This window comes from Babylonia areolata, chromosome 19 (assembly GCF_041734735.1).
Source record: "Babylonia areolata isolate BAREFJ2019XMU chromosome 19, ASM4173473v1, whole genome shotgun sequence".
Taxonomy (NCBI): domain Eukaryota; kingdom Metazoa; phylum Mollusca; class Gastropoda; order Neogastropoda; family Buccinidae; genus Babylonia; species Babylonia areolata.
Window position 1 is genome coordinate 20,876,703 of NC_134894.1, and position 25,372 is coordinate 20,902,074.

The 25,372-nt window shown below is 38.0% G+C and overlaps 1 protein-coding gene across 2 annotated transcripts; it reads right to left on the reverse strand.

Annotated features, from left to right (window-relative positions):
• Positions 1-79: 79 nt before the first annotated feature.
• Positions 80-22,421, reverse strand: LOC143293532 (mitoferrin-2-like). Of its 2 annotated transcripts, XM_076604450.1 has the most exons (6): positions 22,184-22,421; positions 16,035-16,254; positions 14,946-15,002; positions 12,093-12,660; positions 9,688-9,705; positions 80-8,578 (listed from the first exon to the last, which is right to left on the reverse strand). In XM_076604450.1, exons 1-6 carry the CDS (start codon positions 22,304-22,306, stop codon positions 8,569-8,571), a joined length of 996 nt encoding a protein of 331 aa, XP_076460565.1. In that variant the 5' UTR covers positions 22,307-22,421; the 3' UTR covers positions 80-8,568. The 2 variants fall into 2 exon arrangements, with proteins under 2 accessions (XP_076460565.1, XP_076460566.1); XM_076604451.1 differs by lacking the exon at positions 9,688-9,705.
• Between the last annotated feature and the right edge of the window lie 2,951 nt (positions 22,422-25,372).

Here is a 25,372-nt window from a genome sequence, read left to right on the forward strand (position 1 = left end):
CAATTAAACTTTCATCCATTTTTTTTCAGCACAATACACCATCCGCCCTTCACATCAAAAACAAGGTATAAACATTCAATAAGCATTCTGTCATTAATTTTATTTGATCAAAGGACACTCACATTTACAACAAATACATGAAGGAGGAACTGCCCTCCATCTTTTCTTAATGCCAGGAGAACAAACCCATGATTGAAAAGTTTGAATGACTGGAATCAAACCTGAACTCGTTATATATTACATCATATTTCTGCACGCAAAAAACCCCGAAACCTTGTCACAATGTTCTCACCATGGCACCATATAAATGTCCTCACTTTGATATGGTACAACCATACTGAGATTCCCACAATATTCCTCACTCAATAAACAGTTCACTTAACATAACAGCACAGCACATTTCAACAGACTGACATGCTTTAAATATATTCTCTTCATGAACGCTACAAAAGGTTTTATTCAACTTTCCTTTTTCTCAATGGTTAGTTGGTTACTTTCAATTAAGGGTTCAATGAAAGACGTTTCATGCAGTAATTAGATCAAAGAATGTACAGAAACAAAGCCACGTTATGTTGAATAAGAACCAAGCAAATAAGCAACAAACAGAACCTTCATGAAGGAAAAATGAAACACTTTCATAATGACCTGTGTGTGCATGTGTTAGAAAGAGAAAGAGAGAGACATGTGAAGGGGAGAGAGACAGCATGCATGGGTCTGTGGTACAGAAATTAATCCTACACAGACTGATATCAGTTAACACTAAATGCCACTTATTTTACCTAATACAATGGTCTTCATCAACAGATAACTTCCATGAACTGCCATCAACAACAACAAATCAAAACAAAAAAAATCTAATTAGTCAGTTTTATTAATCCATCATGTTTTGATTGTGGTATGATAATCATGACTATTTCTGGACATTCCTTCGTTATCTGTAACCACTATGTATTTCGTTGACTTATCCATGGGGCCTTCTTGCTGACCTATCAATATGCACAATGTAACCTTTTATCAACCAGTTGACCAATTGCAGGAGTGCGAATAAATGTCCATGAACCCATGCATCAACACAGATACAATATAAAACACAGACATTCACCTGACCTTATGTCATTTTGTGACATTTTAGAATCATGTTGGTCATCTCATATGTGTACATGACTTTTTTTCTTTCTTTTTTTTCATCATGATCATTCGCCATAGAACATACTTAAGAACAACACCACCATTGGTGTGGGAATAGTTTTCAACTGATTGTGAAAAGCGCATACATACAAGTTTGGCTGGGATTTTTTTCTCTCCCTCTAATTTCTCTCTTTAATTCTTTCAATTTCTGGCTCTCTTTCCTTCTTTTCTAAGTCTGGGGTCAATAAAACTGACTGATCACTTTATTAATGTACAGGATGTTTGCTGCTGTCTATTGTAATTGTGGCAGTACATGTGTGTGGTAACTTTATATTTCATTTCATTATAATATCAAATGTTTACAAGAAATTTATTGCTCTTATTTAAAGCTGTTATCTTTTCAGTAACTTTGTAAACTTTATGATGAATCCAGTGAACTGAATGAAAGACCAATGAAAAAAAAGACACTAGCACAAATAACAAAAAAAAGAAAAGAAAAAAACAACAACATGTTTGGATGAATAAAATAACTTTAAAAAAAAAAAAGTCAACGGCTGAGCATGCAAAGAATGATATTTTAGTTAATTTATTCACATGTACATTCAGAATCACAACCTGTGCAACTGCAGGACCCCCCCATCCCCACCCCACCATTTCCATAGCCGGGTACTCCACATGGTTTCTTCATGTTATAAAGTAACATAAAGCTGACTGATGTAGTGGAAAGACATGCCCAGTGACAACACTACCACAGCTCTATGCATGCTGTGACACATGACACTGATTCAACACTCAGGAGGAGAGGTGGTTTGTGGGGTTGGGAGTTGACAAACCAGTGCTTTTAACCTAGTTCTCAGGGAGCTCTATAAGTTACCACAAGGCTGCATGGTAAGTACAAGTCTGCAGGTAACAGCCATCTCCTTCTGTTCTTACACATTAACAGGACTGCTGTGTGTTGTGTTGTGTGTGATGGCTCTGTGTGTGTGTGAACATAAATTAGTGTCTGAGTGTTAGGTTCAGTGTATGTTCAGGAACACCACACATTTTTTCTTTCTTATCAAATTTCAAGGTTTTTTTTGGTTTTTTAAATCTGTTTGTTCATTTGTTTTTTGTTGTTGCTTTTTTCTTTTCTTTATTTTTTGGTTTTGGCTGGCAAAATCTGTTGATACTTTTATTATTGAAAATTCTAAGAACCTTCAAGCTGAAATTTTATCATCATGATGTCCATTCGCATACATACTTTTACTAAAATGTATTTGTTTTATCCAAAGACACTCATCTCAGCACTGAAGTTATAATTGTTAACCAGAGTCTTATGTCTACCATAGTAAAACGCAACTTGCAATGTTAATGGAATTTTAGACTGGACTCTAACACATGACAAAAATAATATTTTCAAAACCCCACTGAAGTTATGTTTCACCTTGAACCAATATGATGTGCCTGAATACTGAATGATTTATGATACATAATAAAATAATCTTGCAATGTTTCATTAACTAGGCTATGTAACCCTGAATACTATATGAAAAAAAAACAAACACAAAAAACAGTGATGTTAGTAATGAAAATAGTAGGTTACTTGCATTATATATCATAATGTTTAATAATTTATACAATATGGTGCACACTTTTGAAAGCAAACTTGAGAACAATAAATGAAACTGAACGGGCAATAACTACCAACAGAGAAGAAGAAAAGTAAAATGTTATAGACCGTACTGATATCTTTGGTATTTATCTCTTGGTGTCAGATGCATTGTACATCCCAGAAAAATAGACCTTTAAAAACAACTTTTTTTCCCTTCTTGTTCCTTTTTCTTTTCTTTTCTTTTTCTTTTTTTTTTTTTTAAAGGAAAAGCGAACCAAAAAAACCCCACAACTGCTTGTGTTATCTTCACAACCATGTTCTAAGTAACGCTAGATACTGAGACATCTCTTTGAACAATGTCCTGCATCTAATGTTTTAACACAAGATACTGAGACATCTCTTTGAACAATACACTGCATCCGATACAGTATAATAGATATCACTACAGAACATAAAGAATTTAGGAAGTGTAAGATTACAGTGGCTGGGCAGAAACACACAAGCGAGACAGAATAAAACACAAAATCCAGTCACAGCCCTGAGCTTTCTGACTGCATGTCTGAAGACATGATAAAAAAAAGAAAAAGAAAAAAGAAACCCTTCTGACCCTTACAACTTATCTTTCAGACGATAACATTTAATGCTTGTTCTGCATTTCATACATCAGGGTTTGAGTGAGAGATCTTTATCCAAGAACAGCATTCAAATCATCTCTTAAGACACAACATTCCTACAAACCGCATGCACCAAGACTAGCTAATTGAACCAATCTCAGTGGAAGGGTATAACCACTTTAAACAGTAACACACCCACTAATTTGCTAACAGACTGTTATACTCCTCACTCAATCTGTTCCACACAACTAATCTGTCTTCCCACTGCCTGACAGAAGTGGATTATCTGTCTAATTCTGAAATGTCAACACCCAGTCACCAAATCTCTCATGATTTTTATTGGCTGTCACGTAAAATGCATTCATTCTGACATGATAATGCACTAACTGCCACGCAAAGTTTTATAGAATATACTACCTTCATTTTCACACAACAAATACACGTCACTCAACACATGAAATGCTTTCACTGTTTCAGTCTGTTACTTCAACACTGACAGATAATGCCACGCAATTAATAAACGTATGTGTAAAATGTCCTCATTTTGACACATACCATGCTGCACAAAGTTGACAATCTCATGTGTAAAATGACCTCATTTTGACACATACCACACCACATAATGCATATCTAAGCACACACACCAGTTCACCCAAAAATTATGTAAAATGTTCTCATTTTGACACATACCACACAGCAATATGTTTCCAATCTCATGTGTAAAATGTCCTCATTTTGACACATAGCACATCACACAGCACATATTTTAGCATACACACCACCTCAAACAATCAGTGTAAAATGTTCTCATTTTGACACATACACTCTCCACAACTTCACACAGTCTGATGCATAAATTCCTCTTTCTTCACACACCAGACACAGCCTCACACACAATGTGGCGTGTCAAATTTCCTCACTTTGACACACAGCCCCCTTCTCTCCCCATTTCTCATGCGCATAATTATATCTTCATCCATAAAATCTCCTCTCCTCTGCATACATCACCCCATCATTTCACTCAACACCCACCAATCCTTACTGTTGCTTGCTCAGACAAAACAAACGCTGCATAGAATAACACATGTAAACATATCTCAAACAAAAACAAAACAAACAAAAAAACTGTCATGTAAAATGTTCTCATTTTGACACAACACCTACGCACACAAGTAGATAAGATTTTCTTCACCAGTATCGGGCAGAACACAGCAGGCTGTCATGTAAATGTCCTCGGGTTTGACATGACAACCAATGGATCGCTGGTCCACTGACGAGAGAAGTAGTAGACAGCGTATTCCTATCAACGAGATTACATAATTACACCATCACTAATACACAAAACCTTTGATCACAGACATCAGCTTTTTCAGGGAGGTGGCAGTGACGACAAGTAAGCGTCCTCGCGTTGACTTGTTCGCTCGCACGATTTTTAAGGAGTGGGAGGACGAGAGAGAGAGAGAGAGAGAGAGAGAGAGAGAAAAAGAAAGAAAGAAAAAGAGTGTGGCAGAAACAAAGTAACTGTCCTCGTGCTGACTTTGCTTCCAACCACATCACAGGTATGACATGACGAGAATCTCCACCTGGCCAGGACAGGTAACTGTCTTCATGTTCACCTGTCCTGATACCAGGTGCAAAAAATAAAATAAAATAAAATAAAACACAAAAAAAACACACTAAAAGTTCATTCACTGGCGTAACAAGTAACTGTCCTCTTGTTGACTTGTTCACAACAGAAAAAAAAACCTAAATGCTCATCGTTCACTGGTGACATTAAAACAAGTAACTGTCCTCCTGTTCACTTGTTTTGTTCTCACCAGGCTGATAACCGAAATAATCTAAATGCTCGTTCACTATTCACTGATGGGTAACAGTAACTGTCCTCATGTTCACTGATCCACCAGGATGTAAATTCACACTGTGGTTAAACAAACAAAAAAATTGCACCAGGCAGAATTTAAAAAAAAAAGAAAAAAGACTGGCATATCAAGTAACTGTCCTCTTGTTGACTTGTCCACCAGGAGACGGAGGTAATAAAAGAAAACAGACCCAAAAGAAAACATTGACTGGTGTAACAAATACCAATTGCAGACACTGAATTGCCCACCAGCAGTATAATCATCAAAAACACAAGTGATGGAGAGTGGGAAGCAAGATGTGAGAAAGCAGAACACTGAGGATGATGGGGGTAGATGGAGGGTAGGTGATGAGGTGGTCAGGGGGAGGTTTGGTGGGAGGGAAGGGGAGAAGGAAGAAGGGACACTGGCACTACCTAAGTAACGGTTCTCTTGCTGACTTCAACACCTGCTGGTGAGATAGGTCAACTCAAAGGTGACTTTGCTGGCAAGCATAGACCTATGTATAGATCAAACAACTTGTTCACGAATTTATACGGCCGAACTTTGTGACAAGAGAGAGCTAACTGAATGGAAACCACCAACTTCAGATGATGCATCTAAATGATGAAGAAAAAAAGAAAGAAAAAGAAACAAAAAACAAAACAAAAAAAGAGGGAGAACTTAAGATGATGCAGCTAAATATGACAACATGATAATTAAAAACTACAATAAAAAATGAGAACTTCAAATAATGCATCTGAACAATGACAATAGGATACAGAATACAAATCCATAATGTGATGCAACGTAAATGGTGTGTGCATGTGCATATGCGTGTGTGTGTGTGCATGTGTGTAATATGCATGCTGTGTGCATGCTAATCTGCTTGTGATAGACTTTGTGTGCTATGTTTCCTGTGTTGCGTGTGCATTTGCAAACAAGATTAAATGTCTCTGTTAAGTGTAAAAATAATGTAATTCATGAAAGGTCAAGCATCCAATCCTTTTAAACATTTTCAACATAAGAGAAAAAAAAGAGAGAATGCTTTTAATACATAGCAACTACAAAGAGAGAGGGGACTTAGGGCCAGGAGGGAGTGAGCAGAAAAAGTGTGCAAAAAAAAAAAAAAAGAGCGAAATTTTAAACTACATTCCGATTACAAGGAAAATAACAAAACAAAAAACTATACAAAACAAATTTCATGCCAATCATTGAATCATTGAGACGACAGGAACCCCAACAAAGGAACAATCAAACAGACAAAGCACACGCTTTCACGTTTGTACGGTGCTGCCATCAGCATTACCGGTACTGATGGAATCTTGGGTAACACATTTAGTAAATCACTAAATGTTCCATCACTTGAACTGGCAACACAATTAAAGAATTACGTGCCAAAATACACGATATATTAAACAAACACAACGAAAAAGAGAAAGAAAAAAAAAGAACAGAATTTGTTCTAATCTGCCACCAGTAATTAATCTCTGCATTATACAATAAAATATCTGTTTTAAATAAACGCAATGAAACAAGAAACAAGGAGCAAAATGATGACAAAAGAAAAAAAAACAAACATAACAGAATGGGCTGAGTGGAGATTTGGCCTCAGTTTTCTGAACCACAAATTTCTGAAAGTGGAAGATGGGGGTGGGAGAAGACAGGGGCAGTAAACCTGCTGAATAACTAATACTGTAACAGTCTTTCAGGCATTTTCAAGCATAGGCACTACAAACTGATTCCAAAGTTCCCAAGGCTTCTGATGTGTTAAAAAATCTTTAGGGTCCCACAATAACTTTTTTCGCATAATTCTATGGGGTCCTAGATTACCTTTGGAGGGTCTAAAAAAAAGTATTATGCTGCAAAAGTATTGTTTGTAATAAACTCCTCACTGGTGCACACATACAAAGGCATGCATGTCTAATCTTCTTGCCATAATCAATGTGGTTCCTGGGAAACAACTTTCCTTCTTAGCTGATAATCTTTGCGTCAGACTGAAGCTCCCATACAGGATTCTCCTCATTCAAGATTACAGGATCATTCTAAAAATGTTTAGAACATTCCCATGACTAGCTCAACTAACATGCACTGAGTCCTTTCCATTTTCAAAGCATGATGGACGCATAGTTATGATCCATCAGAAGCCCTGGTTCCTTTATGTTTACATATTTCTTTTGGAAAGTGCTGATTTACAGATCTAGCAATAATTATTTTTTCAAGATAACCACAGTTTAACCATTTCCCAAAACAAAACCACCACACGAACTGTTCAGGAAGAGGAATTTTAGCCCTCCTGTATATTTTATGTTTGAAAATATACCTCTGTCCAAAACAGGTCCTCTGACCCTCCACTCCCTCCCCGCCACCCCACTTTTCATCCCTTTGAAACAGTGAAATTTGGACATGAAAGCCCTTTGATTAATTTCAGCACAGGATTTGGTGCACATTTATTAGTATCTTATTATATAATGTTCATCATTTCTCAAAGTTCTGACTAATTTCCCACTTTGTGCCCCACAGTTTCTATGTCATCACACCAGCTGTGATCATACAGTGCCTAGTTTTCCACGCACCATTTGCCAAAATCACTATTCCATGTCTCAACAAAGATCTAGATTCAATCAATGCCTGGAAAGCAGCTCCATCCAAAACAAAACTGGAAAAGAAATGTAGCTCAATGAATTTACCACTGCCTTAAAGTTACAACCTATGAAAGGTCTGATTATATCTTGAAACAATAACTGAATAAGCACAAAATGAAAAAAAAATTTTTTTTAAATGCACAGAAACCCAAAACAAACAGAAAGGAAACCAATCCACTGATCTTTCTCAGCCACAGGTACTGTACACCAAGTGTAAACAGAAAAATAAAGCCTCCACTCTGCCAAGTTAGGCGTGTACATTACCACACAAATTTCCTTACATTCTCAGTGAAGCGTTGTTTTCAGAAACAACAAACCAATGAACTCCGCCATCTGTTGCACTGTTGTTACACAGTACAATCGAAACAGCTGCGGATGAATAAACACACACAGCCATTGTCATTTCCACCCTGTCAGCACAGAGATAGAAGAACAAAGGCAGTATCCTATTTACACAGAATAGCAATACCCCACATGATGGGTAAAAGGGCTCTAGAATTAACGAATCTGATAATCAATAGGCAAAGAGCTCTTGAAAAGCAAAAGGGGTAATCATTGGTGGTGGGCGGAGCAGAACAGCGCAGGGTCAGAACTGTCTTTCAGCAGGCTCTTGGTGGTGGTGATGGTGGTCGTTCATGTCTACTGTTTCCATGGCTCCAACACAAAAATCAGCTCACTTCTGCTGCTGTGGCAGTCTTCTTCTTCTTCTTCTTAGTTCTTCATTCAGGTCATCAGGGAGGCTACCAGGCATTCAGTTACTCAGCCCTTTAAACACACAGAAAGCATCGTCAACACCACAATCCATTTAAGTACACTACACCGACACACTGGTAAGAAAGGCAAAGTGAATCAACTTCTTTTAAACTAAAGACCAAAGTTGTTGCTTATCTATAGACTATACACAATGAAAGCTAACCACAATCCTGTTTTAAAAGAAAATCCTACACAATGACAGAACACATCCTGGTTTCCTATCCATTTAACAAGCTGAAGTTTGCAATACTCAAGATGGCTTTCCAGTGTCACAGTGAATAATAGTTGTTGTTTTTAAATACACAACACTGTTCAGTGTATTATTTTTCTATTAAGTAATTTAGGTTTTACAACATTACCCAAAACTTTTTTTCTGCTCGCTCTCTCTCAGTCTCATTAATGGATAACCAGAACCAACATATCCCAACTTACAGAAAATCAGAAAAAAACGACAAGGTTATAAAATGATCCAAGTCTCAAGGCCTGACTAAGCGCGTTGGGTTACGCTGCTGGTCAGGCATCTGCTTGGCAGATGTGGTGTAGCGTATATGGATTTGTCCGAACGCAGTGACACCTCCTTGAGCTACTGAAACTGATACCAAGTTTCAAACAGTCTCTAGAGATGCTTCAGTGCAAATCACTGACCAGACGAAGATCCTCATATTCTGTGCTGAAAGAAAAATGAAAGACATAATGAGGCAAAAACAGAAATTGGAAGACAGATCAGAGAGTACGATTTCAGAACATGTGCATTAAAATTTCTATGTATGAAATAAACTTGTGGAGAGAGAGAGAGAGAGAGAGAGAGAGAGAGAGAGAGAGAGAGAGAGCCCAGAGAGACAGAGAGAGAGAGAGAGAGCCCAGAGAGAGAGAGAGAGAGAGAGAGAGAGAGAGAGAGAGAGAGAGAGAGAGAGCCTAGAGAGAAGTACACAATGTCATGAACATTGAAAAAAAAAATTCTGATGGCAATATTGTACTTTCAATTTAATTAGTTACTGCTTATCTAATTAACACAAAAATATTGAAATTAGTGAAAATATAAAATTAATGATAAAAAATGTCAAAAATGAACATGCACAATTTAAGAATTTTCTGCAAAAATGAACACAAACAGTACTCACGTTAGAACTGTCTCCTTACTGTCGATCAAAAAAACAGTTATTCAGTAAAAAATCTATATCACACAATCTTAAGAAAGCTATGTTCCCTAACCTGTTGTCTTTCCTCATACAACTTATGTTTTTTTTGTGTGTGTTTTTTGTTTTTTTACATTTAGAACCACAACTTTTATATATACAGAGTATGTCTACATGTGTATACTGCATGTGCAAAGACTGATATCCATACAATGTACTAATGTGTGTGTGTTTGAGTATATGCACAAGGAATCCTTTTAATCTTCTTCTTTTTTTTTTTTCTTTTTTTTTTTAATATTGATCAACTCATATCATATCTGCCTGTGTGGCAAGTGTGTCTGCTGATTTCTTAATCTCATTATTGATTTGAAGTTTTATTTGAGCGTTCATGATCGTTCATACCTAACTGTTGTATAAATGTATATGTTTGCCTGTCTTCGACTGAAACTAGTGAAAGTAAGTTTACTAAAATGTTTCGTTGGTAACTGATCCCCCCCCCCTCTCTCTTCTGCCCATGTCATGTGCATGCATTTGTCAATATGTACATCATCATGATCATGCATACATGTGTGTAACTGTGACTGTGAGCATGCTAGTGTCCTAATAACAAGTTCTCCATCTTACCAATTCTCTTTCCAATACAATATGAATATATAATCAATGTAATGGTGTATGTATTCAATTGTTATTTTTTCTTATATTTCATCTTCACCCAGCTACCTTTGCAGAAGAAAACAGTCAATACAGGGGAAAAAATCTACATGTCATTTTTTTTTCTTTCCATAAAATGTTCTTTTTCTAGTGATTCTACTTTCACTTCAGTTACCTAAATTATCAATAAAATGAATATATCTACATTTATCATAATCATATAAAACCTAATAAAATCACTAGAACATGCAACATATGAGCTCAATATAAAAAGGCACATGATAAAAATCACATCCCATTTTGATTTTCATTAATTTTAATTCCAGCAATCGTGTTATTCAAATATTCTTCTGATAGTTTTTAAAACAAAGTTTAAAATGATTATCACTGTTCAGTATTTGGCAGTCATTTGACTCTTTGTATCCACTGACAACTGACAGCTGAAATCTTATATCAGAGAAACAAAAAAGTTCAGAAAATCATCTCACTTCTTATTCTGAACCAGTGATTCACTGGGTAATGCACAATTTACAAGATACGCAGAGTCTGTCACAGTGTCAGAACAGTCACAGAGAGTAAAAAAAAAAAGAAAGAAAAAAGTCTTGTTTATTTTCATAGGAATATAAAACAAAAAAAACAAAAAAACACTGCTGAGCTGTCACTTCAATAGAGCCTATTCTGATTTTTTCGCCAAATCAGTACACATGGGTCACCACATACACAATGTCTCCCGACAATAATCACTTTGTCACAGAGGCAGACTGAGTGAGAGCCCCTTCTGGAATGGGATGGTAGACCACCACCATGTCTAAAAAAAACGTTCCCCTGCTCCTCCTTCCCACCTCTCTCACCTCCCCACTTTGTTTCATGGAGGTGTTCCAGTGTGCAGACTGATCCAAATAACTTAGCTACACTGCATCTACTCAAAATAATAAAACGGGCGGACTAGTCCATATACGCCACACCACACCTGCTTTAAAAAAAACACCAAAAACCCCAGCATGCTGGACACCTGCTTATGTTTAGAGCCTGCTGCCACTCACAACAAGCAGGGAAGTGGAAGAGAACATAACCTGAGATCACAGAAAATGGGGTAATTCTTCTGCATTCAAAAGCCAAAGAATCTGAGGTAATTCTTCTGCATTCAGAACTTCCTTTTTTTAAAATACTGAATAAGGATAAGAATGATGCAGCTGCTCTATATCCTTTCTCAGTCATGGGAATACACAAAGCTACATTCTTTCAGTTTTTGCTTCCTTTCACTTTCATAATATATATTTTGACAATAAGGGCCAGTTTGGTCAAGAAATCTGAGCAACGCTATGGCAGAAAAAGCATGGATCCATGAACTGACAATGTGAATGGCTCTCCAATGACTGTGTGGTCCTGCTCCCAGGTTTACCATTTTAGCTCACAGTTACAGGACACTCAGCTCTGGGTAAAACCCAGAAACTTCAAGAACAATGTGCTCACACTGAGTCAGTCCATGATAATATAACTGCTTTGCCACAGTGGCAAGTATACTGAGTATCATCATGCAAACTGTGAGTCCAGTTACCTGTCAAGACTCTTAAATAAATGTATGTGTAACAGTGACACATTTATAAATAAATCATCATGTTTGGCTTTTGATAACACGCACTAGATCAAAAAAGAAAGAAAAAGAGAAAAAGATACACAAGTCCCACACTGTTCACACACTGAAAGGCAAACTGCACGAAAGAAGACAAAAAACTCACCTGAGGGTAGACACGGCATGCACATTCACACCGTTAACATTGCTAACGGGTGCCGACAAGTAGCCTCCATCGTCGACGTGACTCCGATGCGTCATCACAAACTTGAAGAACTCGTACACCGACCACGAGATGGCTGTCGACGGGATCTGGTACACCACTCTCGCCGTAAGACCTTGGAAAAACCCACGCATCCCACGAAACTCGTAGATAGTCCTGAAGGCCGAGGCCATGCCATTGATGTAGGTGAGGTGAGTGCGGGCGCATGTCTCCTGCGTGTTCAACAGAGTCTTGCACACATCAAGCGGCATGGTGATAGAGGCAGCGATGGCGCCTGCCACAGCGCCGGAACACATGTGGGTGAAGGGGTTGTAGGCGCGGTCGTTGTTCAGCAGGTCCTGCATGATCTCGTAGGTGACGAACTGTGTGGTCTGAAAGGGGATGTTCATCACCAGCTGAGTGGAGTAGCTTCGGTAGAAGGCCCACAACCCCTCGCGCTGCACCACATGCGTCATGCACTGCAAACACGTCCTGTAGTTGCTGCCGTACACCTGCATGCGCTGCTTCACCACTGGTCACACGCCGACACGCACACACAAATAGCAGCAGCAAAGAATGGGGAAAAGAGAAGGAAAAGAAGAAAAAAAAACACACAAAAAAAATTCACACAGCCATGACAAAAGATCCACAAAAAAAATAAAAAAGAGAAAAAAAACCAACACACACACACACAAATGGAGACCATACAAATGGAGAGGTCAGACCATTCAGGCGTGACAAAGATGTCAGGTGGAAGCCACATGACCAAATCCACGGATTATTACAAGATGACAGAAGAGGTCACAGCAGTCCACAGAACCAGGACCCCCAATTTCATCACAGCAGTGTTGAAACATCCAGCGTGGGACAGGAGAAAGTCACAAAGAGTTGAGTCAGGGCACGCACATCAGTGCACATCGTTTGTACATCAGTTCAGTTGTTGGCAAAGCAGTTCAGCGCATGAAGATGGTACACCAGTTCAGTGCATGTTGTTGATGCATCAATGAATGAATGTTGCAGTTGATTCAGTTCACAAAGTTGCAGCAACATCAATGAGTCAGTCAGCATAGGCCAGACCAGCAGCAAGAGATCAGGACATCATGGAAACAGAACAAGACAAAACATCTGTGAATCAAGGTATTGTTCTATTCAACATGATCCAGTGAAATCACCTAGTTATACTGTCTAGATAATACACATATTAGTATTCACAAGAAAATACCTATTTTGAATATAACAACGGATATTCAGGTTGACAGGACATCATGAAAAAGAACAGAAGATCAGTAAAACAGGGCACTGTTCTATGCAACAAGATCTTGTGAAATCACTTACCTATAGATACAGTGTAGCTGCACACATACTGATATTCACAAGAAAATACCTATTCTGAATAACTGACATTAAGAAAATACCTATTCTGAATAATTGACGTTCAGTTTGGCTGAATGATGAAGCTGCATGCATTTCTGTAAGTCTCCTTCTGCTGTTTTAATATGCCTTCATGTTGATCACTAAACACGTATGTGTGGACAGGTAAACCCATACATGTACAAATACATTGTTACTGATATAGCTGGTAGTGGTATGCTCAGAAAATGTGCATGCATTGGTCGTAACAAGTTCATTTTAGATGATATCATCATTTTGATTCACTCTCACACTGAGTTCAAGCCAGCACAAACACACACACACTCTCTCTCTCTCTCTCTCCCTCTGTCTCTCTCTCTGTGACAAACCCTTTGAATCTTCGTGTTTTTCTTATCTGTATCAGTGTATGTTTACTTTGACTACTGTCTCTGTATAAGCCAACTGACATCTGTGTTTGCCTTGACCTACATACACAGAAAGAAACAATACAGTTATTTTTATGTCAACTTCACACACTGAAACACTACACTGTACACAGTTAAAGTGAAACACTAACTTGGTACACTGACACTTATTCAGATGTACTATGCATCACTTTATGCATTATAGGACATCACGCTATGCTTACATCAAATATGTGTACCTCAGAGAGAGAGAGAGAGAGAGAGAGAGAGAGAGAGAGAGAGAGAGAGAGAGTGAGTGAGTGAGTGAGTGAGTGTGAGTGTGTGTGTGTGTGTGTCTGTGTGTGTGTGTGTGTGTGTAGATAATAAACAAGTTATCAAGTGAGTTGAAAGAGGGTGAAAGGCATGATGATGATCAAAACAAAATGAAGGCCTAAAACTGGACTCCAGCAGAACAAAAGTGGGAGAAAATTATGAAAGCACGACAGAACAGAGAGGGTTCGTTCAGACTTCTTCGGAACACAATATCAGTGAAGAAGATGAGACAGACAACAGAGAATAAGAGAGAGAAAGGGAAAAAAAAAAAGGGGGGGGGGGGGGAGGGGGAGGGGGAGATAATATAGCAAGTGAACACACTTCAGTTTTCAATTGCAACTTCAAAGAAGTATAAAAGCATTTGGACTGTTCCATATCTTACACCAGATCAGCTTTAAAATAAATAAATACCAGTTGGTTTTAAAAGGAGCAGACGCCTAACCTACACATAAACCAGTGCACTGGTCAGGCCTTGAGAACACATCAAAATATCACCAACAATGTGAGAGTGACAACACAGACATCAATCATATGTCCCCATGTAACATATACAGCAGACAGTTTCAGTTACTTTTTCTGTTCAAGGTGTCAGACCATGCTACACACATATGCCACACTACATCTGTTAAAAAAAAAAAGAAAAAAAAAAGAGCAGATGCCTGGCCTGAAGAAATGAAACGACGTGACAAGAGGCATGGTGAAAAACAGAAGGAATCAGTGTTTTTCTTACCGTCAGCAGGATTCATGACGGCATCATGCAACAATGTGGCTGCACACCCAGCTACACCTGTGACAATGACACAGACACATACATTGCTTACATGTACTGATGTAGATGTACACATGCATGAATCATTGTTCATAAATCTCCATCTGGAGAGAGAGGCAGAGACAGAAAGAAAGAAAAACAGATAGAGACAGACAGACAGAAAGACAGATAGATAAAAGACAGACAGACAGAGACAGACAGACTGAGTGAGAGAGACAGATCTACAGATGGAGACAGGGACAGCTCCAGACTGTCAAGCAATAAAGACCAACTTTGATGTAGAATTCATTATTCATCACTCCACACTCTCTCTTGTCTTATCTAATGGGACAGACATTAGTGCATAAGTATGTAAACAGAGATTCAGAAACATACAGACACACTCACACAGAAACTACCTTACATTACATTTTAGGCACATATGAAAAACCTACTTTTCCTTATACTTAAAAAAAAATTTTGTTAATAAAATTTAGTATATTGAATACACCTTCCAATGTAGCATGCAACAATCTAAACCAAAGTAATATGTAGCAATACAGCAATGAATTTTGAACAATCAGTGAACACTAGAGCAGTAATTCTTCACATTCAAAACCATCTAAAATATTACAGCAGTTCAAACTTAGTAAAATTAGTGGATAAAAGAAAAGCAGCTTGGAATCAGTCAGTTAAAAATGTGATTAATACAGGACACTGTGAATGTGTATAAACTATATTATATACTGGGTACAGTACAGATCTCTCTTTATAATTTTATAATATAATGTTCGCTGTTCCCTCTGTTTCACTGACAGTAACATATAGCTTGACAGCTTAAAACGTATTCAAGAGTTTAAACCTTTCTACTTTAAAGCTTTTTCCCCCAGTAAGGAAAAGGTAGTCAGTTTCAATATCACAGAATGTTTCTGTCTTTGTACAATGTAATAATTAAATATACATACAGACATAGCTGTGAGGTACTGTCAATCCACAGCAAAGACAGAAACTTATATTGTGAAATAAGGAACAAGAGTTCAAGACAGAGGCCATCTCCTCAAAGCCTCTCACCATTGGCCAGATGGTTGCCCTGCTGTCCCCCGCTCAGTTTTTTCTTCACTTCCTCGTAGCAGGCAAAGTACATGGCATGGGCGGGCCCTGCCCCTGTCACCATGGCGCTGAACCCTCGCATAGTGTTACGCAGACCTTCGTAGCGCACAATTTTGTTGGCAGCATCCATCAGGCTCCGGTAGTCTGCTTTGGGGTCAGGCACCAGCGCCTGCATGCGAGTCTGAAACACAAGTGCAAGGGAAGTGTCACTGATATATCCTTCTCCAACACAGTGGTCTGCAAGTCTAAAACACATGCATGGAAAGAGTCAAAACATTCCAGATTCCTCTGCAACACAGTAGCCTGCAAGTGTGAAACACATGCATGGAAAGAATCATTTAACCCTCTCCAACAGTTGCCTGCAAGACTGAAACACATGCATGGAAGGAGTTTGTTGTATCCCTCTCAGACACCACTGAATGTGAGTCTGAAACACATGCACGGAAAGGGTTAGTCTTACTCCTCTTCTACACAACTGCATGTGAGTTTGAAATACATGCATGGAAAGAGTTAAGTCATACACCTTTTCTACACAACTGCATCAAGTTTGACACAAATGCACAGAAAGAACTAGTTACAACACTCTGTACTCCTCGCCAACACAACTGCATGCGAGTCTGAAACACATGCCTGGAAAGGGTTTATCGTATGCCACTCCAACATTAACAGCTTGGCTTACTGCTCACACGTCTTCCATTTGGCCTCAGCTGCTTTGACCTTTCTTGTACTTGATAAACATTTAATGGCTGCAGCTTCCGTGTGCAGTCTTTCATGTGTGCATTCCTTCACTTGAAGGAGTGGGTCTTTAATTCTGTCACTGTGCTGGTTTTTATTCTCTTGCTTATTCACCCATACACTGTTTAGGTTGTGAGGAACTGTAACTTGAATACATTTGGATCCATAAAACATAACCACCTAACACTGACACGGATTTAAGACATGCATGTCTATGACGCTGGCACAGATTGGGACAAGTATGTCTGACACTGATGTGGATTGAAGATATATGATATATATGTCAATGACACTGACACAGATTGAAGACATGTATGTCTATCACTCTATGTCCCCTCTCTGTAGCATGAGGGTTGAGACACTGTCTGACGTTGACTTGACAGTTGAAACTTTGGATTTTTAACTTCTGATGCCTACTGTCTATTGACAAATCACACACACACACACACACGCACACACAAACGCACACACACAAACACACACACACACCAGATTCTCATAGATCTGGTATGATAATGCCTGATTAAACTTTAAAGCGGACCTGGATGTAAATAACACAAAAAGAATAAAGGGCTGACTGCATGCAACCTATTGGAGTATTTCTTGACATGAAGAACTCTTTTCTTTATTTTCTTTCATATATATTTCTGATTTAACAGAGCTGATAAACATGAGGAAGCTATTCCTTTTTTGCTGACTCACTAGTGGTTACCAAACCCATAAATCCTACAACCACAAGCAATAAAATTACATCCTGTTTCCTTGTACCCTTCAGCAGAATACCTTAATACGAGTCCTTACTTGGCTTTGTAAAAACAAAAAAACTAAGTAAAGTCAAACATGCCTTCTAAATTTTCTTTTTCTTATTCATTTAAAAATATCTATCTATAATTTATCTATTTTAGTTTTCAAGTCCAAAGCTCTTGTCTAACCCTGGAAACCAAGCTGTTTCTATCTGTCCATACTGATGTCCTGGATTCCTTGAAAATTGATGCCAGAGAGGGGAGCTTTTCATCACAAAAATCCAGAGTTAACTGTGACTCAGCAAAATACTTCTGAAATCTATAAATTCTCTCACTATCTCTCTATCTCACTGAAATCTATAAATTCTCTCACTATCTCTCTATCTCTTGAGTGTGTGTATGTGTGTGTGTGTGTGTGTGTGTGTGTGTGTGTGTGTGTGTGTGTGTGTGTGTGTGTGTGAATTTTGTTGGCAGTCATCTGAGTACATAAAATCATTTGTCGGTGGGCATCTGTGCACATTTTATAAATTTTCACAAGCTTCTCTCTCTCTCTTTCTGTCTTGAAGTCAATACCGATCAAAGGCCTTTTCATCTTTCCCTCCTGAGTCTCTCTGTCTACATCATACACAAATATATATATATCATAACTATTAATTATATATTATATACATTCAAACTCTTCCTTTATTCGTTCTGTATCATTCAGTGAAAAGGGAAATTATGTGTGTGCTGCACACACACATATGTTGTTAAGTACTGTTATCTCAAACTTTGATTCTGTGCCAAAAAATAGAAAACATATGTTCCAGACACTTAATATATATATATATATATATATATATATATATATATATATATATATAATATTAATACATTACACACGTGTAAAAAAAAATATATATTATTATATATATATTGTGCTGTCAGTGATCCCAGCTTGTCTGGATTATACAAAATTTTAGCAAGGTCTGAAAATGTTTGGATAAAACAAATTTATTCAGTGAAGCTGGAGTCACGATATGTACACGAGTCAGCACTGTAAGGGTAGTAAAAAAAAAAAAAAAAAAAAAAAAAAAGTATGTCCCAGTACCACCACTTCAAGCAAGAGTTACTCAGCAATGGTCAACAACTTTTTTTTTTCTTTTTCTTTTTTTTTTTTTTTTTTTTTTTGCCAACGTCATTGAACACAGGGGAAACCTGAATCAAACCAACACATGACCATGCAAACAGACACAGCATGACAAAGCCCGTTCTGATAAAAAAATTTTTTAAAACTCAGTCCATCCACCCCAGCTCACAGGTCTTCAAAACATCCCTTGATTAACATCACTTGTCGACATGCAGGTTTAAATCAAATTTAAAGCAAACAAAGACTTACTTAGAAACAATTTTGTCTTCAAAACACCCCTTGTTAAACAACACTGGTCAAGATCAAGATGCAGAGTTAAAATCAAAGCTACCAAAAACTACTTCAAAATGATTTTGCCAATGCATGACATGCTAAGATTACAATTATCCAGAAATGTATCTGCTTAACCAAGATGAACGGTTTTGTAAAGTATAGTCTGAGATATCTTTTTGTCAGATTTAAGAATATTATCAGATATCTTTTTGTCAGATTTAAGAATATTATCATTAATACTACAATAGTATGAAAAATTATAATATTAACAAACTGTCAATTTATAAAAACATAAGGATAAAAAAAAATTACCCCATAAATGTCCTGTTTTAGCTGGTAGGAGGGGATGGGGGAGGGGGGATTGCGTAACAGTGTGATTATACTGCATGTTGTGATAAAGGCATCAGCTTGTCCCCTGTGTGGTGACAGGTGTAAAACCTCTATGGCAAGACATTTGAAAATTATGTGAAGGTTGACTGTCTGAACACAGAAAAATAATTTTGTGTATCCATTCCAGTCGCCCACTAATGATCATCCTGTGTCTACATGGCTGACTCAGTCAGTGATTGGCTGCTTCCTCTCATACTACGTGACTCTAGTCATATCCTTTTTTCACAAGTTGTGTAAGAGTAATTTAACGCTCCTATTTGGCTGTCTATCAGAATGAGTATGACTATGATTATGAAAGATTTAAATGCAAGACCTACATGATACATCTGTCTAACTCTAAATGTAAATCTCAGCATTCTTCCTACGGTTACACACTTTACTTAAGTCGCTCTGTCTCCACTTTTTTTTTATGTGTGTGTGTGTGTGTGTGTGTGTGTGTGTATGTGTGTGTGTGTGTGTGTGTGTGTGTACGTGTGCGTGTGTGTGTGTGTGTGTGTGCGCGTGAGCAGGCATATGTGCATGTGCGTGTGCATTTGTGTGATATAAATTTTCTGTTTAAGGTTACCAAACACAGTTTAAGAAAAATAACTCAGAAAGCAAACCTGAAAGTCAAATACCTCTGAAGGACACTAAAATATAATAGAACACGAACTTAGTTCGATCTATAATTAGATCATATTCAACTTCAACTTCAAAACGACACTGTTTAAAGCTGGTGTTAGACAGAGCAGTTTGGAGGCAGCTGTCATGGCACACCACACCGGCCAAAGACAGACAAGTGTGCAGTGGATTCTTTCTGCTAATGATTAGCCTATCTGATCACCCTCACAGCATCAGACTCAACCCGTGCACTACTCTTATCAGTCTATTGAACCATCAATCTGTTTATATTCATTGTACACAAGTGTGCAACAAACATTCTGATTAGAACACCTGCCCTGTACTGGACTGTGTTCTTCATCTGAAAAATGTTTGAAATCCTGCATCAACACAAACTGACCCAAATCCCATGGTTATTTTATACATATTTATGTTGTACATTGTGGTCCTTAGTTTTGGATATCTCCTCCACAAAGTATCAGACACACCTCCACTACATCATCATTGAAATAAAATAAATAAATTTTAATTGTTCAAACACAATCTTAAACTAGATATTTCCTCCCCCCAATGGTACCTGTCCTCTATGTGTATGTATGTGTGTGTGTGTGTGTGTGTGTGTGTGTGTGTGTGTGTGTGTTCCACTTTACATGTATACATTGTATATATATATATATATATATATATATATATATATATATATATATATATACAGTGACAGAGAGAGAATGTGTACATACACACACATACACAGAGAGAGAGAGAGAACACTGAACACTGAAATGTTTAATATCATTAACTGAAAAGCTCTGGTGACATAGTAGGTACTAATCAGAACAAAATGGTGCAAAATAGATAAAAAAATGGAACAGAAAACACACACACACACATAACAAAAAAACAAACAAACAAAAAAGAACAGAACTGAAACAACATAAACTAATAAGAAATCTGAGACACTTTGGCTCTTTGTCATTAGCTTAAAGTACATGTGACAGGGGGATAATGTGCCTTTTTTCAGTACACAGAAAATAAAGTTCAGATAAATCATAATAATAAATATTCACGCATGTAACATCGACACACATCATATCAATACAAACACACACTAAAGTACATAGAAATCCTGAAATAATTATTCATGCCTCAACATCAAAACCCATCATATCAAAACGAACACATCAAATAATTACAATGTTGAGACTGACCATCCAAATGTAGCCCTTCCATTTTATCCATGCTTTTTTCCTCATAGAACCCATACTTATTTTCAATAGATTACTGAGTATTTGGACCAATGAGTGTGGAGTGATGGCAAGGTAATGCGTCCGCCTAGGAAGCAAGAGAATCTGAGTGCACTGGTTCGAATCACGGCTCAGCTGCCGATATTTTCTCCCCCTCCACCAGACCTAGAGTGGTGGTCTGGACGCTAGTCATTCGGATGAGACGATAAACCGAGGTCCCGTGTGCAGCAAGCACTTAGCGCACGTAAAAGAACCCACAGCAACAAAAAGGTTGTGCCTGGCAAAATTCTGTAGAAAAATCCACTTGGTTAGGAAAAACAAATAAAACTGCACACAGGAAAAAAAAAAAAAAAAAGGGTAGTGTAGCCCGAATTTCAAACAGAGAAATCTGTTGTGATAAAAAGAAATACAAATACAATGATGGACGTTTTCCGTATATTTATTGCCTCTGATACATATTTTGCAAGTGAAAGTATCATATCTTCATTTTCTGTCATCAGTATGCCAAACAAATCTTTTCTCTGCGCTGGAGCTGTATTGAAAAGGGTACAGATTTGTTTGTTGGTTTTTTTTTTGTTTTTTTTGTGGGTTTTTTGCAATTCAGACACAGAGAGAGAGGAGAGAGAGAGATGACATGGGAGAGAAAAATCTAGTTTAAATATTGCTTAACAAATCAATTTTTAACTCACATTTGAAAGATGGAGTCGTGGACGTATATCTGTTGATGACATTGCGAGTTAACAAAGTTATATATCCGTACGACGGTGTTCACCCAACAGGACAAGTTGGTATTTTCTAGTTCAATGACTGTGAAAACCAAATACCAAGCATTTCCCATTCCAACATGTGGTCAGAATTGCTAAACTTTTATCTGTGGAAAATGCTACAGTTAACGTGAGTAAGGTCAAACTATATGTCAAAGATATGCCTAAAAGACCTGTCGGCTGATAATTCGGGTCGGTTGTTTGGTACACGTGCACGTTAGGAAGACCTTACCTTTACGCAATCCACAGGGTACATCACGCTGTGCTCCAGGACTCCCGCAGCTGCGCCAGCAAACATGTGGGTTGTCATTGTGCTGGAAGGCGGCAGAGCTTCGTAAGGATTATCGTCCTCCATTGAAATATGTAAAAGGCTGACAAAACTAAGGTAAAATATTGCAGTTTTGTACGATTTCACCACTCCAGATCTTCACCTCGTGCACTCCTACCACGGGAACACGACCACGACCACAACCGCCATCTTAGGGCGCATACCGCTTTTAGACCAATCGCAATGCTCGCTGACCCGGACGGGTTCATTTTATCAAATGGGGATGTAAGCCCACAATTTCTCGCAATGTTGGAGAAATCGTGGGATTACGAGAAAGAGTGGTCGTTCCCCTCCAACGTTTTCTCGCGAGAAATCATGGGGGACGCGTGTGAGAAAGCTTGGAAAATCACCCTTATTTTAATCAAAAATATTTTCTTTGTCATCGGAGATGAGTTCTTCTCTTTTCCCAGTACAAATCCTGGGGGGAAAAAAATGATAGAGAGAAAAAGAAACGAGAAATGGAGGGCAACGATAACGACGTTCATGATTGCCACTTGCGATGACATGAACAATAGATGGTAAAGGTGATGGCACAGTACCGGTATAAAACATTGACAGCGAGTGCCGGGAGTGAGTGAGTGAGTGAGTGAGTGTGTGTGTGTGTGTGTGTGTGTGTGTGTGTGTGTGTGTGAATTTTTGTTTAATGTCCCGTCACACATATCGGTGATTGAAGACATTTTGTTAAGTATTTATGAATACGTTTGAGTAATATCGGTTAGAAGGGGTGGGAGATGTGAATGAATGGAGGGTTGGGGGAAACTGGGCAAAAGGTGTGTGTGTGTGTGTGTGTGTGTGTGTGTGTGTGTGTGTGTGTCCTTTTGTGTGTTTACTTGGCTGGTTGTTTTTGTTTTTTGTTGTTGTTGTTGTTTTTCCCATTCTATTGAAATCAGTAAAGTTTTCATGTTCTGAGTGTCTTCTATGAAACTTATACTATTTTCAGTGCAATCTTGCGTGCGGAAGGATGCTGGCACAAACAGATGAACAAATGAGAAAGAATGATATGAAGAATATCATTCTAAATAACTTAATGCCAGGTGACAGAAAAGGTGATTTCATCACAACATACATCATCAAAACTATTTGGTCCAGTTTTGACACTCCCTACGTGAGGGTCAAGCATTGTGAAACATTTTTATTTATTTAGTATTATTACATTTATTTTTATGTTTTTCCCAACATCCCTTGGGAAACGATTCGGTTCAAGTCATATTATCTCATCTTATCTTATAATGTATCACTCATCAGTATTTCTGTTTGGGTTATACATATTACCGTAATTTCGTTGTTTGCTAATGATTCTGATCATGTTGAATCTGATTTGAGGTCGATGTATTGCAGTGATCCATCTTATGTGAATCAGAACAATAAATAGATATGTTTCAGTGCCATTACTGTTGATGACTTCACTAACGCCACTGTCATTATCATTTCGCAGCCCACGATTTCTCGCCTGGCAATCTCGAAGTCAGAGAAATCGTGGGATTGCGAGAAAGTGTGGTCGTTCCCCTCCCACGTTTTCCGCTCACAATTGCTCACAACTTGATGTGTAAGAAAGGGTGGGAAGTCCCCCTCAGTTATTTCTATCAGTCAAAAGCATGATGTTTCCTTTATCATCGGGTTGGTTTCTTGTCTTCAGTTCCCAATGCAAAACTTAGAGAACAATGAGAGAGAGGAAAAGAGATAGAGGGGGACGAAATAGTGACCGGCAGTGGCGTTAGCAAACGGTCACTGATGATCAGTCATCACTGATTAACAGTAATGGAACTGAAACACATCTGAGTGCTGAGGGACTGAAATGAGTGAGTTGACGGTCTCCATCCGTATGGGAAAATCTGAATCCTAAGAAAAGTCAGAGTACTTAAAACTGTGAAACAGGTACAAGGCCACCGATCACACTATTGATCGCCTCACACTGAGAAAGAAAGGGAGCGGCCGTAAGTCTAACGTCTAACATGAAAGGCTAAGCACGATCCTTTGCAATACAAACAAATACTGAAACCAACATTGCGCAATTTTTTTTCGAAACGGGACAGAATCTCTCGGTATACTGGGCTTCCAAAAAACATTGACTGAGCAACACGCCAGACACCACGTTCACAGCATCACTGATCGAGACTGATTTGTTCTCACCTCAGTGTCAGTGTGTGTCAGTGTGTGGGACGGGGTGTGTCAGTGTGTGTGTGTGTGTGTGTGTGTGTGTGTGTGTGCTGCGTACGTATGTGTCATGAGAGCTCTGTGCGTGTTCGAGTTCGTTCTTTAGTTTAGCGTCTTTTCGCAATCAGTGATATTAGACGTTAAAACATTTTTTTTTAAAAATAATAATAAAAAGAGGGGTGGGGGAGGGGGGGGGGGCAGGGAAGAAGAAAACAGAATGGGTAAACTAGAAAACTACCGTAAAATGCATAACTAACATGCAATTACATTTAACAGTAACAATTGAATAATCAGTAATAATGATAATAATCAGAAACCATTAACACAATTCTGAATTGCATTAAAGGAATGTAGAAATAGGGCTATGAACTAATGCCTATGAAAGTTCGACCATAAGAACTTCGTCAGAAATAACTTTACAAAAATCATGTGCAGAATTATTATTCTCTTTGAAATACTTGGGCAAGAAGGTGCGTAACTGCTGACAGTGAAACAAACAATGATGCAAGCTGAACTGCTTATCACAGATGCATGTAACATTTTTACAATATTTTATCTTCAGTGCATCAAGTTTTATACGGAAGAAAGTAGAGGTTATTAATTTTGTATAGCAAGCTGATGGATTCGGTATCTTTTCTTTAATAATATTCTGGGGGAATAATGTTCCTTTATGTTTTAAAAACTTAAACTTCCATCGCTTATGAAATCGACCCCATGCTGATTTTTCTACCAAAGTGTATGCCTCTTTTACGGAAAGACGGACTTGTGTTTTTATCGATTTTTCTTAATCTTGTGCTCCTCTTTTAGCTGTTTTATCAGCAGTTTCATTGCCATTAATGCCCACATGAGAAGGCACCCAACAAAAACTGACCTCAGTCCCTTTAATCCTTAAATAATGTACCAAATGATTTGCCTCAATAACTAAGTCACTGGGTCTTA

Coding starts and splice junctions, on each gene's coding strand:
- LOC143293532 (XM_076604450.1), bottom strand. CDS start 22,306: ATGGAGGACGATAATCCTTACGAAGCTCTGCCGCCTTCCAGCACAATG. Junction 15,003..16,034: donor GGGCAACCATCTGGCCAATG/GTGAGAGGCTTT, acceptor TCATTGTCACAG/GTGTAGCTGGGTGTGCAGCC. Junction 12,661..14,945: donor CGTCATGAATCCTGCTGACG/GTAAGAAAAACA, acceptor GCGTGTGACCAG/TGGTGAAGCAGCGCATGCAG.